This window comes from Haplochromis burtoni, unplaced genomic scaffold, assembly GCF_018398535.1.
Source record: "Haplochromis burtoni strain Fernald_Lab_line unplaced genomic scaffold, NCSU_Asbu1 Contig_116, whole genome shotgun sequence".
Lineage (NCBI taxonomy): Eukaryota > Metazoa > Chordata > Actinopteri > Cichliformes > Cichlidae > Haplochromis > Haplochromis burtoni.
Window position 1 is genome coordinate 1,615,250 of NW_024582477.1, and position 16,999 is coordinate 1,632,248.

The 16,999-nt window shown below is 39.9% G+C and overlaps 1 protein-coding gene across 1 annotated transcript; it reads left to right on the forward strand.

Moving 5' to 3' along the window:
- The first annotated feature begins 9,026 nt into the window (after positions 1–9,026).
- Positions 9,027–11,386, forward strand: LOC102288884 (progranulin). The gene is made up of 5 exons (XM_005928558.2): positions 9,027–9,141; positions 9,302–9,448; positions 9,529–9,831; positions 9,965–10,138; positions 10,822–11,386. The coding sequence occupies exons 2-4, from the start codon at positions 9,302–9,304 to the stop codon at positions 10,130–10,132; spliced, it is 618 nt and encodes a 205-aa protein (XP_005928620.1). The 5' UTR covers positions 9,027–9,141; the 3' UTR covers positions 10,133–10,138; positions 10,822–11,386.
- Positions 11,387–16,999: the final 5,613 nt, after the last annotated feature.

Consider the following 16,999-nt stretch of genomic DNA (forward strand, 5'->3'; position numbering starts at 1 on the left):
CCTGAAAGGTCTGGACTGACTTTATAGTACCATATCACCCCATTAGAGCTCTTCATTCTTGGACTGCAGGCTTACTTGTTGTTCCTAGAGTATTTAAAAGAATGGGAGGCAGAGCCATCAGCTTTCTGGCCCCTCTTCTTTGGAACCAGCTTCCAAATTGGATTTGGGAGACAGACACTATCTCTACTTTTAAGATTAAAACTTTCCTTTTTGTTATAAAGCATATAGTTAGGGCTGGACCAGGGGACCCTGGATCCTCCCTTAGTTATGCTTCAATAGGCATAGGCTGCTGGGGGATTCCCATGATGCATTGAGTGTTTCTTCTTCAGTCATCTTTTTTATTGATTGACTGGAGGAGAGCAGTCTGAGAACAGGAAACAACAGCCATCTGGTCATGCAGCCATACTCCGGCGCTGGACACAGACCCGCCTGGCTGCATCGAGTGGAAGTAGTCATTTATATTGTATATTGTATATTTCTGTCTGAGTACATATGTATGTGTGTGTATCTTGTGTCCAACTCAAGAGAGAGAGCCCTTTCACCTAGATTTAAGCGAAAGTCAACAAGCCAACGCAGGTAACCTTGAAGAAGTAGGAGGAAAGAGTAGAGAGTCATACACTGTCTTGTTATCTGGGAGAATTTGCTGTTCCAGCTTTGGCCCGGGAAATTTTAGCTGGTGAGGGAAGGCCACATGAAGATAGTGGTTGTTTTGGTTTGGTTTAGGGTGAAAAACTGCATTCTGATTCTGCAGTTGATCTAATGTCCATCACTGGTCCCGAGATCTATCAATTTCCCATTGTAGAGTCGCTACAACTCCATGATTTTCACTATGTGTTAACATATGGAGGACCACAAGAGCCACGCTCATCGAAATAAAGAATTCTGTGCTGAAATAATGAAATGTAGAATAAATTCTCCATTTGTAAATTCATTTTTGAATTCCAATTTAATAAACTGATTTTTAAAATGCTTTTTAAAAACTTCATTTTGTTTCGTGTTTCATTTATGCCCGACAATATTTTCACGGACCGGCCTTTTAGGTGTCGCGGATAAATACAACAAAATAAAACTAGTACCGCGAAAAAAAAGATTTATTCATAACACACCTGAAAAGACCCAGGAAAACCGAGTTAACGATAAAAACGATAACAAAATGACGCTGAAAACCGATTAAAAACCCTGAAAACCATACATTTCACACCTGAGCCTCAACTCTCACGGCCCGGTACCAAATGACTCATGGCCCGGTACCAAACGACTCACGGACCGGTACCGGTCCGAGGCCCGGGGGTTGGGGACCGCTGCTGTAAATGATTTTCACAGAGGTCTTAAAGTAGTTAAATCACTGCCGATAGTCTGGTTGTTTATATTTTCACATGTTTTGTGTCTGTAGGTCTGCTTGATGACTCCTCTGGGAGATGAGGACACACCCACATCTGTTCCATACTGCAGCCATTGATGGTGTTGCGGCTCTGAGTCAGCTCTGGGGCATCAGACACACACACTGGAAAACCAGCACCTGGACTTCATGCTTCAAGACTGCCTATATCTGTCTACCATGCTGCAGTTGAGTCTAACATACGGCTTACCAGTGTGGTATACAGGCTGCTCTGTAGAAGACAAAACAGGTTTTTGCAAGGAGTGGTGAGAACACCGGAAAAAAAATCACTGGCTGCCAGCTGCCATCCATGGAGGAAATCACCAACTCTCACTACCTCAAAAGAGCATAACGGTTTTAGGGACTGCCCTCAGCCTGTCCACCATCTGTTTGAACTGTTACCTTCTGGGAGATACAGATCAGCCAAAACACACACCTGTAGATTCACAGACTTCTTCTTTTTAAGAGCCATTTCTGTCCCGAATACTTAAATGCATCAATTAATGTCTGTACTGATAACTAACTTGTGCTGTTACTCTCTCCTTTTAAGTATAATAACTCATTTATAGTATTTGTTTTTCAGCATTTTTATGTTTGATGTTTTATTTTAAACCCCACTTTAGAGTTCCACTCCTAATGTTTTATTGTTTGGTCTGACAATAAAGCTATTACATTCTATTTTCTTATCTGCGATCAATTTAAATGATTTTTAGTTTTACCTGTTTTTTTTCTACTCTTATTACTATTACTTTAATTACTACTTATTACTTACTATATTATTTTTCCACCCACGATGAACATTTGACTCATTTTTAGCTCAGATGAATGGAAAACACGCATTCAATTGCTACTCTTCCTACAGTGTGGATGAGAATTTAAGCAAAGTTCAACACATTGATCACCTAATGCAGCGGTCCCCAAACTTTTTTGCGCCACAGATGGGTTTATGTCCGACAATAATTTCAAGGACCGGCCTTTAAGGTGTTGTGGATAAATACAACAAAATAAAACCAGGACCATTACCAAAAAAAGACTTATTCATAACACATGGGAAAAGACCCAGTGAAAGGTGAGTTAACGATAAAAACGATAAATAACAATAAAAACCCTGGAAACCATAAATTTCACACCCGAGCATCAACTTTCGTGGCCCAGTACCAAACGACTCACCGGTCTGTGGCCCGGGGGTTGGGGACCGCTGACCTAATGTGTCTTCACCCAAACTGTGATCAAGAGCAGTGTCATATTTGTCATTTCACAGGTGACAACCTGTGAATTGTGACACACTGTGAACTGGATGACTATTTGAGTATGTGACCAAAGGAACAATTGGAACTGTGCCTGCTGCCTCAAAAGAACATGAGCCAGTAATACACATTTGAAGAAAAGACATTATTCCCAATGTCTTTGTTCCTGGACCTCAACGGAGAATAACTTAAACAGCTCTAAATTTTCTACATGTTATCACACTTCAATTGCACTTTCATTATTATCGGTTATTTCATTACGATAAACTACACTCCCAGAGTTACTTGCAACAATTTCTGCACATTTTTACACTGTTGGATTCATTTTCTTTGCAAGGCACCATCTCTTGCCAGTGGCACAAACGTTGGGCAACAATCCCTCTAACCAGCAACTACCAGTGCATATCTTTCACAGGTTTACCAATGTCCTTTTTATACATTATTGGTCACCAGTTTTGAACACAGGACTAAAGTCCACAGTTTTTTCCAGTGTGCCTGCTACTCACTAAGACCTTCAGTGTCCTAGCCCACTACAAGTAAGTCCCAGTGCTTCATACCCGACTTTTTCCATTGATTGATTTACTTTCAGTATTCAAGTAGTCAAACTTAAGAGTTTTTAATGTTACTCAATAAAGTATTGAATAACATTTCTCTTTCATTTTTGTTTCAGCCCAGTCATATACAGGGAGTGCAGAATTATTAGGCAAGTTGTATTTTTGAGGAATAATTTTATTATTGAACAACAACCATGTTCTCAATGAACCCAAAAAACCATTAATATCAAAGCTGAATGTTTTTGGAAGTAGTTTTTAGTTTGTTTTTAGTTTTAGCTATTTTAGGGGGATATCTGTGTGTGCAGGTGACTATTACTGTGCATAATTATTAGGCAACTTAACAAAAAACAAATATATACCCATTTCAATTATTTATTTTTACCAGTGAAACCAATATAACATCTCCACATTCACAAATATACATTTCTGACATTCAAAAACAAAACAAAAACAAATCAGCGACCAATATAGCCACCTTTCTTTGCAAGGACACTCAAAAGCCTGCCATCCATGGATTCTGTCAGTGTTTTGATCTGTTCACCATCAACATTGCGTGCAGCAGCAACCACAGCCTCCCAGACACTGTTCAGAGAGGTGTACTGTTTTCCCTCCTTGTAAATCTCACATTTGATGATGGACCACAGGTTCTCAATGGGGTTCAGATCAGGTGAACAAGGTGGCCATGTCATTAGTTTTTCTTCTTTTATACCCTTTCTTGCCAGCCACGCTGTGGAGTACTTGGACGCGTGTGATGGAGCATTGTCCTGCATGGAAATCATGTTTTTCTTGAAGGATGCAGACTTCTTCCTGTACCACTGCTTGAAGAAGGTGTCTTCCAGAAACTGGCAGTAGGACTGGGAGTTGAGCTTGACTCCATCCTCAACCCGAAAAGGCCCCACAAGCTCATCTTTGATGATACCAGCCCAAACCAGTACTCCACCTCCACCTTGCTGGCGTCTGAGTCGGACTGGAGCTCTCTGCCCTTTACCAATCCAGCCACGGGCCCATCCATCTGGCCCATCAAGACTCACTCTCATTTCATCAGTCCATAAAACCTTAGAAAACCAGTCTTGAGATATTTCTTGGCCCAGTCTTGACGTTTCAGCTTGTGTGTCTTGTTCAGTGGTGGTCGTCTTTCAGCCTTTCTTACCTTGGCCATGTCTCTGAGTATTGCACACCTTGTGCTTTTGGGCACTCCAGTGATGTTGCAGCTCTGAAATATGGCCAAACTGGTGGCAAGTGGCATCTTGGCAGCTGCACGCTTGACTTTTCTCAGTTCATGGGCAGTTATTTTGCGCCTTGGTTTTTCCACACGCTTCTTGCGACCCTGTTGACTATTTTGAATAGAAACGCTTGATTGTTCGATGATCACGCTTCAGAAGCTTTGCAATTTTGAGACTGCTGCATCCCTCTGCAAGATATCTCACTATTTTTGACTTTTCTGAGCCTGTCAAGTCCTTCTTTTGACCCATTTTGCCAAAGGAAAGGACAGTTGCCTAATAATTATGCACACCTGATATAGGGTGTTGATGTCATTAGACCACACCCCTTCTCATTACAGATGATCACCTAATATGCTTAATTGGTAGTAGGCTTTCGAGCCTATACAGCTTGGAGTAAGACAACATGCATGAAGAGGATGATGTGGACAAAATACTCATTTGCCTAATAATTCTGCACTCCCTGTAGAGGGCATTCACAGCTGTAGCACTTTAAACCACAGAAGCCAACTTCTCAGTTTCATTTTACCAAAAAGAAATGTATTTGACCAGATGTTTAAGTTGCCCTGTCTCTCACGCTGTAGGCCGAGTCCGTCTTTCTTTCTTTATCTGATTAAAAGTCATTTTTACCAAAGCATGTAGCCCCCAGCACAGCATCACTACTACAGGCAAAATAAAAATGTAATATCCTGCAGTGTGACATTGAGTAAATCACTGTAAACGCAGGTTGTTTGTCAAAATGTTTTTTTTTTGGCCAAGTGGGTGTTCGTCAGCATCCTTGTGTGAAGTGCAGGGCAGTCATGTCAGATTTCTTGACAACAGCTTTTGTGTAGAATTTGTTAAATTTTGTTTATTTAAAGCTTGTTTATTTATTAGGTTTAATTTTTGTATTGTAAATTATGTATTGGCAGCTCCTTTCTTAAAATCAGCTGAGGACAGGGTAAATCTGGTGGACCAGAGGTAACTTGCTTTGTCATATGATCATGACTAAAACCACACCTTACAAGTTAATTGCAAAATAAAAGAATGACACAGATTTCACAATAGCTGATTGCACGAGTAACTAAACATGTGCCTTTAAATTGCTGAACTGTTCTGGCTGCCCCAAGCTGTAACTTTTATATGTTTTTTAGCATGACCAAATTATTGGACAATTCAGGACAGAGATAGGAAGATATGTAGAGAATTTCCTTAAGAGAGCAATGCCCTTTGCCATCTTGGAAACAATATGCTCAACATGATCAGACTAAAATAAAGAATTATTTAAGTTAAAACACAGTAATTTAATTTTATAAATCTCCTTAACTGAGATCCCAACCAGGCAGTTTTCAGTCATGTGACTGACTCACCACCCTGATGGGCAAAACATTACTCCAGTGTCATTACCAATAGTTGAGTGTTGTTGTTTTTCTCACTTGTCTTGAGCCAAGACTGCTTAGATCATCCTTCCATGGAGGAAAAACAAAGATATGAATTTGAGGGACTTGTGTTCCATATTCTGTGTCTGTAGCTTTAAAAAAAAATCCTTGAAAGTTTCGACGTCTCTCCCAGAGCTCCAGTTTTGCTGCATCTACGTGCATCTTGTAGAGAATCCCTCACCTTACACTGCTGCTTTGAAAGCTTTCAAAGTACAGACAGCAACATGTATTTTCAATCTTTATGGGTAAATAATAAACATAATCTTATGTTTTGTCGACTTGAACTTACAGTATAGGGCCAGAAAAGTTCTCGTAGCATTAAATTGTCAGATTGGTGTGATTTGGACTGTAAGGCAGGGTTAGGAGAGGTGTGTTCACATGTTGTTGACATACTCTGCACCATTCCGGCAGGTGTAAATAAATGTTGATTTGTGCACAGCAACTATCTGGCATTTTGGCTAAGTTAAACTTGAAGATGTTCATAGACTTGAGACACATTGGCGTGTCCCAGGAGCTTTAGCGTAATGTGGAAACTATGGATACATGGGTTCTGTGCCGCGGTGTTAGCCAGAACATTCCCGTTGGCCAGTACAATACATTTAATTTTGGCAATGTTCAAAGCCAGTTTAGTACATTTTTGACCTTGTGACCTGACTGCTGGTTGCTGTTGCAGCTGATTATAGAAATTCCATTATTGTGAAATGGTTTTCAGAGACATGTGCTCTTTGTTCTCCCTGTGGTCACATTTCAACTTTTTCCTGATGCCAAGAACAAAAAGAGAAGCAGTGAGAAAAAGAAGAAATTCACTGTGAAATGTTCCTTATAATTTCCCATTTCAAGTTACAGTTCACAAAGCAGTTTTCTTGGATAAAGCGATCTTGTATATTAATTGAAAGTCAAATCAATTGCTAAAATGCAGAATATTTTATCATTGTCTTTGCAAGGTACCATCTCTTGCTAGTGCCACAAAAGTTGGGCACCAGCAACTACCAGTACATATCTTTCTGTCCTTTTTATACATTATTAGTCACCAAGTTGCAGTTCTGAACACAGGACTGAAGTTCACAATTTAGCGATCTTGTACATTAATTGAAAGTAAAATTTAATTGCTAAAATGCAGAATATTTTTCTAGCCCTTCCGAGGGATAGATTTTTTAAATATCATTTATATTAATAAATAACCAATTGGAATGATTATTTCAGTTTGTTTTTATGTGTAAACTTTGATTGTTGTGGATGTGTGCTGTGGTTTTCAGTCTATATAAACATCTAGTGATAGTTGTAAACACAAGCGTTTGTAAACCTGTAAGCATAGAACAAAAGGAAAAAAAAACAATACTCACGAGACCTGTAGTTTTCTGCTCTTTTCTCTGCAGTAACAAAATTAAGCAATAAAGCATCTGCTGCCTATCAACTAACGGCTCTTCACCTACATTTCGTCATTTAGTAATATGTGAGCTGGATGAGCACCAATTTTAATGTAACTAAAAAAAATTTGTCATAGTGCCTCATAATTCTAGTAACGCCTTTATTTACAATAATATTTTTCTGAAAGTAGAGATACATTTATTTTTAATTTTATGACTTTTTTCCCCCAAGTGTGGAGCCGAAACAATGGGAACTGCTAATGTCGCAACAAAACACACACCAGTGTGACATTATTTCCCACACTGCTCATTTCACTCTGGGCGGCTCCAGTGAGGTATTTTTATATTTAAATGAAAACATTATGGAGAGTCGGAGATAAACATTTTGCATCTTTAGCATGAGTTTGGACCTTTAATGCGTAGTCTTGGGTGCTTCAATCTGTTCTCAAAATGTTCTCATGTGGTAGTCCATTCAATAATTGGCTGCACCTATTTTCATTGGAGGGCACTATCCTTAGCTAGTTAATCTTTTGGAGCAACAACAGGCTCCCAATACATATCGTTCTCTTTTTTCAACACAGTAGATTAATGGTCACCATGGACTGAAGTTCACACTTTTTTAGTTTTGTTTTTTCCTCCCCAGTGTCCTGCACTCACCACCATGCTAGCCCTCTACAAGTTAGCCGCTGTGCTAATTACCTAATGTCTTCCATTGATATACATGAGGCTGTTGTGCTGTTGTGCTTCAGCTGTGCGATGACTTTGTCTTGAACTGCTATCAAAACACTTGGTATAGTTAAGGCATACTTGAAACTCATCCCTTGCTGTAATTGTTGTAGATATGTGATTTGATTTGAGATTTTCTGTAATCAAGACCAGTGTTGCAAGTTTAGCTAGCAATGGCAAGAAGTTGAGAAGAAGTCAGCTCCCGCAGATGGTTATCTTCAGGGTTCTAAGCATGTTCAAGATAGCAGCATTCACATAGCCATGTTGTGCAAGAAGATACAATAATTGTGACAAAGGTGGTGTGTCTTCTTGTTGTTGTCGTACCATCTATTGTTTAACATAACAGATGTCAAACCGACTTGAACATAAATGGAGGGAAAATAACAAAGACAATCCTGTTGGTGCATCCACCACTGGTGCTTATTGCACACAATGGCACAAAATAGGCAGAAATGTATAATTTATGTTATTTAAAGTACTATATTCAGCCCTTAAAGCAGGCCAAAATGATCTAAAACAACACTTTTTTGGACCAGATGTTTGCAAGTTGCTTCTAGCTAGCACTACAGAAGAGAAGCGAGCATAATGGGAGCAGTGTTTTATAAAATCCAGCATTTCTGACAGGTCAACAAATATTTGCAAACACACAAACTGTTTGTGTGCACTTTGTCACAAAAGTGTGTCTGCTAGCTAAAGGTACAGGTTACACATTTGAGGGAGGGAAAAAAAGTTAATAACTTCAGAGATAGAGAACGATGTGAGAAAGACAGGACAGGAGGGGAAGAAGAGGTTATATACGAACGTAAGGACTGCTCAGCAACTGTGATAAATAGTACTCAGTAGTTCAATCTCTGCTCCTACATATTGAAGAATGTCTGTACTTTTGCCAGCTCTGTTGTACTTTGATCGATAGGTGAGGCTTACAGACCCACTCCTTCTTTATTGTGGATATACAATCATGTCATATGAGGACGTGTGGAGACTGTATATCAAGCTGAGTAATTACAGCAGTTAAGTAGTGGATTTGAACTTCTGCAGTTCCAGAAAATTTCGAAACCTGTCTGTCTTAATATGAGAGTCACGAGATAGAGGGGTGTTACGTGAAGTTAATCTTTCATTCTTACTCAGTGGGAGTGTCTGACCTGTACTATATAGAGCTGTGTGTGATACAGCAGAGGGGAAAGTGTGAAAGGCATCACAGGAAGCTGCTGAATTTCTTCACTGCCTAAAGGTAAGTGATTAAAAGAAGTGAACTTTTTTGTAAAGTGTTTTATGGTTTAGTTGTTGCTACTAAAATTGGACTTTGGTGTGTCACATTAAAGTTACAAAGTCTGATCTTTTTAGTTCAGAAAGAAAAAAATCTGCAAAGTCATGTTGATTCTGTCTTCCAGATGTTGAGGATCACTCTGTGTTTGTCATTCGGTGTGTTTCTGTGGGGATATGCTTCATGCTCTATGTGTCCTGATGGGAGTACTTGTTCAGACACCACCACCTGCTGCAAGACTAATATCGGATATGGCTGCTGCCCATATCCAAATGTAAGTCAGAAACTTTCTGCCAGTGCAGTAACTTGATTGTTGGTTGTTAAAAAGCTCTGCTCGTCTTACTTACTTTGCAGGCCATGTGCTGCGCCGACCTGCTCCACTGCTGCCCGTCAGGATATCGCTGTAACCTGGTTACCATGAATTGTGAGAAATTAGACCAGCCGTGGCTGACCATACCCATGGTGAAGAAGGAAGCTGCAGAGAAACCAAACACCCCTGAACTGCCTGGAACTCCACTCCAGGAGCTTAAAGAGAGCCACGTCCCAGATCAAATAAAGACTTCAGTGGTCTACTGTGACAGTTACACCTACTGTCCTGATGGCACTACTTGCTGCAGACACCCACAAGGAGGCTGGACCTGTTGTCCCTACTCTCCTGTGAGTCAGCCTAAACACTCTTGTGCAATAAGACACATGATTTTAATAAAATTCCCTTTATCTTCCACTGACATGAAGCAAGTTTGCAGCTATGATAATTATTCTTTTGAGAGACTAAAAGTGTTTCTTGCAGGGCAAATGTTGTCTGGATGGCTACCACTGCTGTCCAATTGGATTTGACTGTGACCGAACCTATCAGCACTGTGTGAGGGAAAAACTCACATATCCTTTCCTCCGCAAGCCAGCACTACCTTCAGGACCTGCGTCCTTCATCCCAACTTCAGAGGACAAAGAAAACTAGAAGAAGGTAGGAAACGCCACATTCTAACCAACTTCACATGTGGAGAACATCCTGGGATAATTTCACTGCATGACTCACTGTTCAGATCAATTTTAAAGGCTACAGACCTTTTTTTGTTTACTGGTGTTTTATCAAGTCATGTGATACCAATGCCTACCTGAGCACCAACCAGGATTTAAGCTAAATGTCCTGATAGTCGTGGGCTTGGTCAGTGATGTTGACATACTGTCACATGATGAACCCTGTGGTGATGATATCACAGAGAGTTATTACTGACTCATTGGCTTTCTTCAGCTCTGAGTATTTTTTCTTCATAGTTTTGCAGCCTTGAAAGATTTTAATAAATCCGAAGTACACTGGCTTCAAACATGCAAAGAGCATGTAGCAGCTAAATAACCACAAATCTCCCACAGAGAAATTAATATTTTGTGTTGATTCCAGTTCAGTGTCAGCAGTAGAGCTTATTTCTGCTGCCCCTTAGTGATCAAATGAGGCAGAGAGTTACAAGCTGGCTCGATCGTAGAGCAGCAAATATTGCTTTTTGCAGCCCGCCAGGTTTAAGTTTCTCCTTCTCTAAACATCCCACACTGTGATCTGAAGGGGCAACTTAAATAGATGCTGTTTTAGAGTACACAAAACATTCTGACCAAAATATTTTGTTCTAACTGAACAATTTGTAATCATTTCAGGGACACAGGAAGCAGATTTTCAGCTGCTGTGACTATAGATGTACCTGCAACCCCTCTTGCGTTATGGTAACACATGCTGAGATGGCTTTAAAGTCCACTGTGATAGATTTTTTTGGTTATTTTTGTTAAAAATTTCCCTAAAATTCTTTTTGCCATGTTGAAGAATAGTACACAGGTGTAAAAATTGTGAAAATTAAATCTTATACTTTCAAATGAACATTTAATTTCTTTTTGTTTTAATTTGTCAGAAGGTTCAATAAATCCTCCACTTTCAGAAAATTTTAATTTTCTGGCAATTATTTCATGGATGAAGCTTTACAGGCTTAAGCTAATGTTACTGCATATTTTATAATGGAGAGTCACCAATTATTGCTTTAGTAATGGAAATGTGTTTTTTATCTATTCCATTGTCTTATATTGCCCCTGTGACTGAGTGTCAGTGAGTATAGACCAGCATGTTGAATTTAAGGTAGTAAGGTGAAAGGCTTCTGATTTGTTTTATGGTTTCTTCCTTCCTTTGTGTACTTTTCACACTTGACCAATAAAAATAACATCTTCTTCCAAACTGGGTCATGGAGTCATTCATTTATCTTCTTTTCACATCGCAGTCTGAGTGCCCATGAACACCACAGCCTGCTCTACACCAGTCCAACATAATGAATTACAACTTTATCGCAATACTTCATTAAGATAAGACTTTGAAGTTGATGAACAAACTGAAAAAACAAACAAAACAAACAAAACAAACAAACAAACAAACAAACAAACAAACAAACAAACAAACAAACAAACAAACCCTTGTTGGTCTTGCCAGCCTAAAAAGCTTCCAAACTGCAGATCCATTACTGTTAACTTATTCCATGTTTTGGTCGCTCTTCTGGAATCGGGCTGTTTGCTGCTGACACCTAGTGTTGAAAACACAGAACAACATCACAGCAAATGGAATAAATCTGTCCCCCATTTGCAACATAGATATTTGAGTTGGAGCAAATATTTATCTTAGATTCCTCACGTGGTCAGAAACTACGAGTGGAGCCTGGTGTTGCTAGACAGGTTATCCACATGAACATGCATATCATGAGGAGGGTTTGGAATAAACCCCAGAATACTCAACAACGGCACCATTGAGAGGCTGTATCACAACCTGGTATAGCACTTGTAATGCTCTGGACCACAAAGCTGTGTGGAGGATGGCCAGATATGCACATTGTATCACCAAGTCTGAACTGCCAGCCATCCAGGACCTCTACAGACAGCACTGTAGGAGGACAGCCCAGAGGATCCTCTTTAATCCAGCCACACACTCTTCAAGCTCCTGTAGTCAGGTAGGAGTGTACATGAGCATCCACACCTGCACCAGCAGATTCAGGGATAGCTTTTACACAAAAGCCATCAGGCTACTGAACTGCTGAAATATCAGAATGTTTACAGACAGGTTGTTTACAGCTTGCTTCTGCTGACCCTTAGTGGCCATTTTGAAGGATGGATGGATGGATGGATGGAAGGATGGATAGATGGGTAAGACCCACCCTCTTCTCATTTCTCAAATTGCACATTCTCAGTTCCTCTCCTTGACTCCTCTCCTCCCTCCCACCGGAGAGTGATCAGGAGACGAGAAGGTGTTTAACTAAATGAGTCATCCTTGCTTTGTTGCTTCATTTTAAATTGTTTCATTAAATCACTTAAATATGTTGTTTGAGAGAAGTGCATTGTTAATTCTTTACACTTTATCATTAGGTGTAACACTGTTTATGCCATGTTTTACATTTAAGGCCACGTTCAGTTAAATTCACAGCACGGAGCGAAGTGATGGAGATTATAGGCTACCTTTTTTCAGTCACATAGAAACACTGAAGGGCATGTTAAATAACTGAAGGGTCCCTCTAGCTGTGTGCAGTGGATAGCTTGGCTTTGTCTGACACTAGTGTACATTTTTAAAAGAAATATTTAAAAACTATTCATATATTTATGCATTTATATTGTATTTTCTGTGACGATGAGTGGTTATTGAATTTGTAATCCCCTATATTATAATCATTAAGACAAATAAAAGTTCAGCTAAAACATAAACATTTAAATTAGCATTTCTAGAGAGCTTTTCTACGTACTTTCAAAGTGCTTCACCTCTCCATGCTGCAGCCATCCATTCACACACAAGTACACAATACAAGTGATTTTTTTTTTCTATGTCTAAGCACTTTTTACGCCGAAGTTTCACACACAGACTGATGGATGTGCGAGGGACAACTTGGATGTCAGAATCTTGCCCAAGGACACAGACAGTAAAACTAAACTGAAACAAGCAAGAACACACTGGAACCTCACTCAGAATCAACTGGAAACAAGACAAAAAAAAATCCAAATGAAATAAATTATTGTGTGTGAACTTACCTTACTTACGGACATGCTGCTTCACTTTGTGTATTCATATCTTCCTGTTTATTTTTGATGGATGGAACCAGGTACAGAGGGGGAAGAAAACTAGGGATTTGTTTGCTTCAGTTATGTATGCATTATTGTAAAATGTAATGGCTACACTTTAATAGTGTGTTTTGTTGGTGGTAAAAAGCAGCATCAATAAATGGATGAGTATAATATTCAGTCTTACCCATCATATAAAAAATTCCTTTAGAGACTATTTGTTTGGAACGATTGAGAGTATTTAAACAGAAGAACTCAGTTGTTCAGGAGGAGAAGACCAGGTCAGTGTAGCTTGGTGCACTCAATATTAATTTTGGTTGTTTTAAATTCAGTTATATTTATTTGCCCAACCTTAACATTTGAGCCTTTGATTTGTGGAGGGTTTTGCAAAAATAATTTTAGTCACATTGTTTGTTAAAAAAACATCACCTGCTACAATGGACAGCATCTGTTTTCTGCTCTTCTTCACCACATGTCTAGCATGTATAAAAATCAGAAAATGCATCACCCACAATTCGTTTCCGGAAGTTCCCTCTTCCCCATACATTTATACCCACATCGAGAAGTAAATCCTTTATTAAAGCATATCAGTGTTGTAAAATTGATATATTTTCCTATATCAAAACAGAAGTTTTGGAGTATTGTTACACCCCTAGTTTGCACACCTAAACAGGTAAGCAGATTAGTGGGGTAAGAAAATACCCAGTGAAATAAAAGCTTTCCAAAAACTCTTACAATTAACAATACATAATTTAAAAAAAGAAGAAAGAAAAACACACACAATCATAGTAAGAGCGAGAGAGAGAGAGAGGAGTTGATAGGGAAGTATTCTTTTTGGACAATACATTAAAGCTTAAAATAGCTCTGAATTCCTCCTTTGGTGCTACCTTCCTGCATGCTTGGCAGTTATGGAATTAAATTCCAGTACAGCTCAGTTAGAAGCAACCTAAAGTGGTGACAGTGAAGCTCATACGTACGTGGACAAAAGTACTGAGCCTGCACCTACATACATCTACTCATGGAAGTTTATCATTATCATTATTTTATGGTTGTTACAGTTATTTGACATTTAGACTTTGTTGTGTGAAGTGGTTTCCAGTGACTGTGTGGGCAAAACCCGTGTTTCAGGTTTAGCTACTTGTGATGAAACTTGTGATGAAATGTGCATCAGGTCATACAACTATATGTTACAGTAAAACAAAAAAGTAGAAATGAGCCAGTTGAGATCATTACTTTTAAACTGTAAAACCTACTGCTGATACAGCACACTGGAATGATCACAGTGAATGTTGGGTCGTGTTGTTAGTGTTTTACTGTAATTTAATGGAAATTCTGTTTCACAGTGCGCTGATGGCTTTGACCCTGTCACATGTGATCAGTGGTTTATGCTTATTATAAAGCACAACAAATACAGCAGGTGAACCTCACTAACATTTCAGTGTTCATCAGTGAACAACTGAAACCGCTACAAATCACACAACTCCTGCAGGAATAGGACGAAACACATTTTTTAGCATTGTGGAGACGGCATGCAATGACGATGTGTTCAAATATACTTTTGTTAACAATGCAAACATTTTATATCAATTAGATCCATTCAAACAGCATCATTTTTTCTCAGTAGAGAGTTTAGCAATAAAAGGCAAACCATCTCTTGGAGCATATTGAGATCTTTAGTGTATGTTTGGAGTCGCTGTTTTTCTGCAGATTAAAACAAATGAGATCTGTCACTGAAGGGATGTAGAGGTGGAAAAAGTAGGTGAGGTTTGCAAACACATTTGCAAGGAGTGGTGGTATAGAGTGAGTTGTAGGGTACAAAGAGGTCATCAGTTTGTTGTCGGGCTAACACAGACAGAGAGGCAACCATCTGCACTCACATTTACCCCTCAGGACAATTTAGAATCACCAATTAATAAACCCCCACAATATTCATATCTTTGGACTGTGGGAGGAAGCCAGAATACCAGGAGAGAAACCATAAAGAACACACAAACATCCAGATGGTGGATTCAAACCCAAAACCCTCTTGCTGTGAGGAAACAACTCTAACCACCACGCCACCATGCTGCCCCATATTTCCTCTTCAGTAAACATAAATGTTTTTGTCAAAGTGTTCATCTGGGTACTGTTTTATATATTCCCATTTTTATACATGGGTTTATTTTTACTTAAAAATGTATTCTGCCTTCTGTTATTAACGGTTTAGTCCAATAACGGGGAAATGTGCTTCATCACATTACTAAAATCCAGTTAAAGGCTTCCCTTTTTAACACACTTCCCCAGTGAAAATTCTTCCCTACAATCATCATAACATGCTTAACTGCTCATTATGCAGAATGGCCTTATTGTTATTGTCCCTCTTGTTCTTATCTATTATGTTTTTGGATTTTAGTGCATTTTAGTGAAATAAAGTATGATTAAAAGAAGTGCATGGTAAGCCATAATGAAAAATGCATTTGTTCCTAACTATACTGCTTGTGCACATGTAGTTAATAGTTTGTTTATTAAGCCAAGCAGAACAGTAGTTGTGGATTTGACCTTCTGCAGTTCTGAAAACCTGTCTGCCTTAATACGAGCATCACGTGACAGAGGGATGTTACAGTTTACGTCAGTGGGAGTGTCTAACCTGCATTATAAAATGTGTAACCTGCATGCTTGATTCAGCAGAGGGGAACGTGTGACAAGAAGCTGCTGAAGCTCTTCACTTTTTTTTTTCTTTTTTTCTTTTGGCCTGTCCCGTTTGGCTCTTTTGCCATCAGAATTGTTGTCTAAAGGCAAAGAAAGATACCCAACGGATTTTACTTTACCAAACTGACCATCCCAGCCTTGCCGTAATGGTCCATTTGATTCACCTTTTATTGTTTATTTTATTTTCACTTACTGAATACGGGACAGACTTGACTGGGGAAAAGAAGGGGAGAAAGAAAGAGGGAAAGAGAAACAGCTGAGAAGAGGGACGGGGGAGAAGGGCAAAAGACAAAAACCAACAGAATGAGCAGAAAAAAAAAATGCATATATCAATCACCTGGATCACCTGCTGAGAAAGAAAAAAGAAAACAAGCAGAAGAGAACAAGAGTAATAGAATAAACAACATCACAATGATATATGGGAATATGACAGTAAATACTAAATATTAAACATTATTGTGCAGCACATAAGATCAACAGAACACAGTGTGCTTTGAGGTAGGAGCCAAAAAGGGTGTAGTTTGTGGGTGTGATCACCCGTGTGTACACCTGTGAGCATGGACGCGCTTGTTTTTTGTTTTTTTAAAAGGTTCCTTCATGTAATAATCTGCTAGAGGGTGTGGGGGGGCCACAGCCCCGTCCTCCAGGGCGTGAAGCAGGTGTGGAGGAGATCAAAACTCCAGACATCCAGAGGCCCCCAGAACACAAGAGACCAAGGAAGACCAACAGAGGGGCAGCTGCGCCACTGTCCCGGAAAGAGCTGAGGAGAGTCCCAGATGAGGGCTCACTCAGCAGCCGCGGAGCAGAAGCCAGGGGGAGTTGCAGTGACGAGCCCGTGAGCTCCGCCGGCAGCCAGCTGCGCCTGAGTGACCGAGCCCCAGGCCGAGAGGCCGGGGGCACCCCACCTCCGAAGTGGCCCGAGCGAGCCCCAGGCTCCAGGCCCCGATAAGCGGCCGCCAAGGAGTGAGCCGGTGTGTACCTGGACGCCCATCCCCGGACACAAAGAACCACCAACGCACCGATGTCTGAGGGGGTCCGCCACTGGCAGGGGAAGTGGTGGTAGGGGGAG

Bases quoted from the DNA above. Each gene is read 5' to 3' on its own strand.
- LOC102288884 (XM_005928558.2), top strand. From the start codon at position 9,302: ATGTTGAGGATCACTCTGTGTTTGTCATTCGGTGTGTTTCTGTGGGGA. The intron at 9,449-9,528 runs GTAAGTCAGAAA...CTTACTTTGCAG, and splicing joins GCTGCTGCCCATATCCAAAT to GCCATGTGCTGCGCCGACCT. The intron at 9,832-9,964 runs GTGAGTCAGCCT...TGTTTCTTGCAG, and splicing joins CCTGTTGTCCCTACTCTCCT to GGCAAATGTTGTCTGGATGG.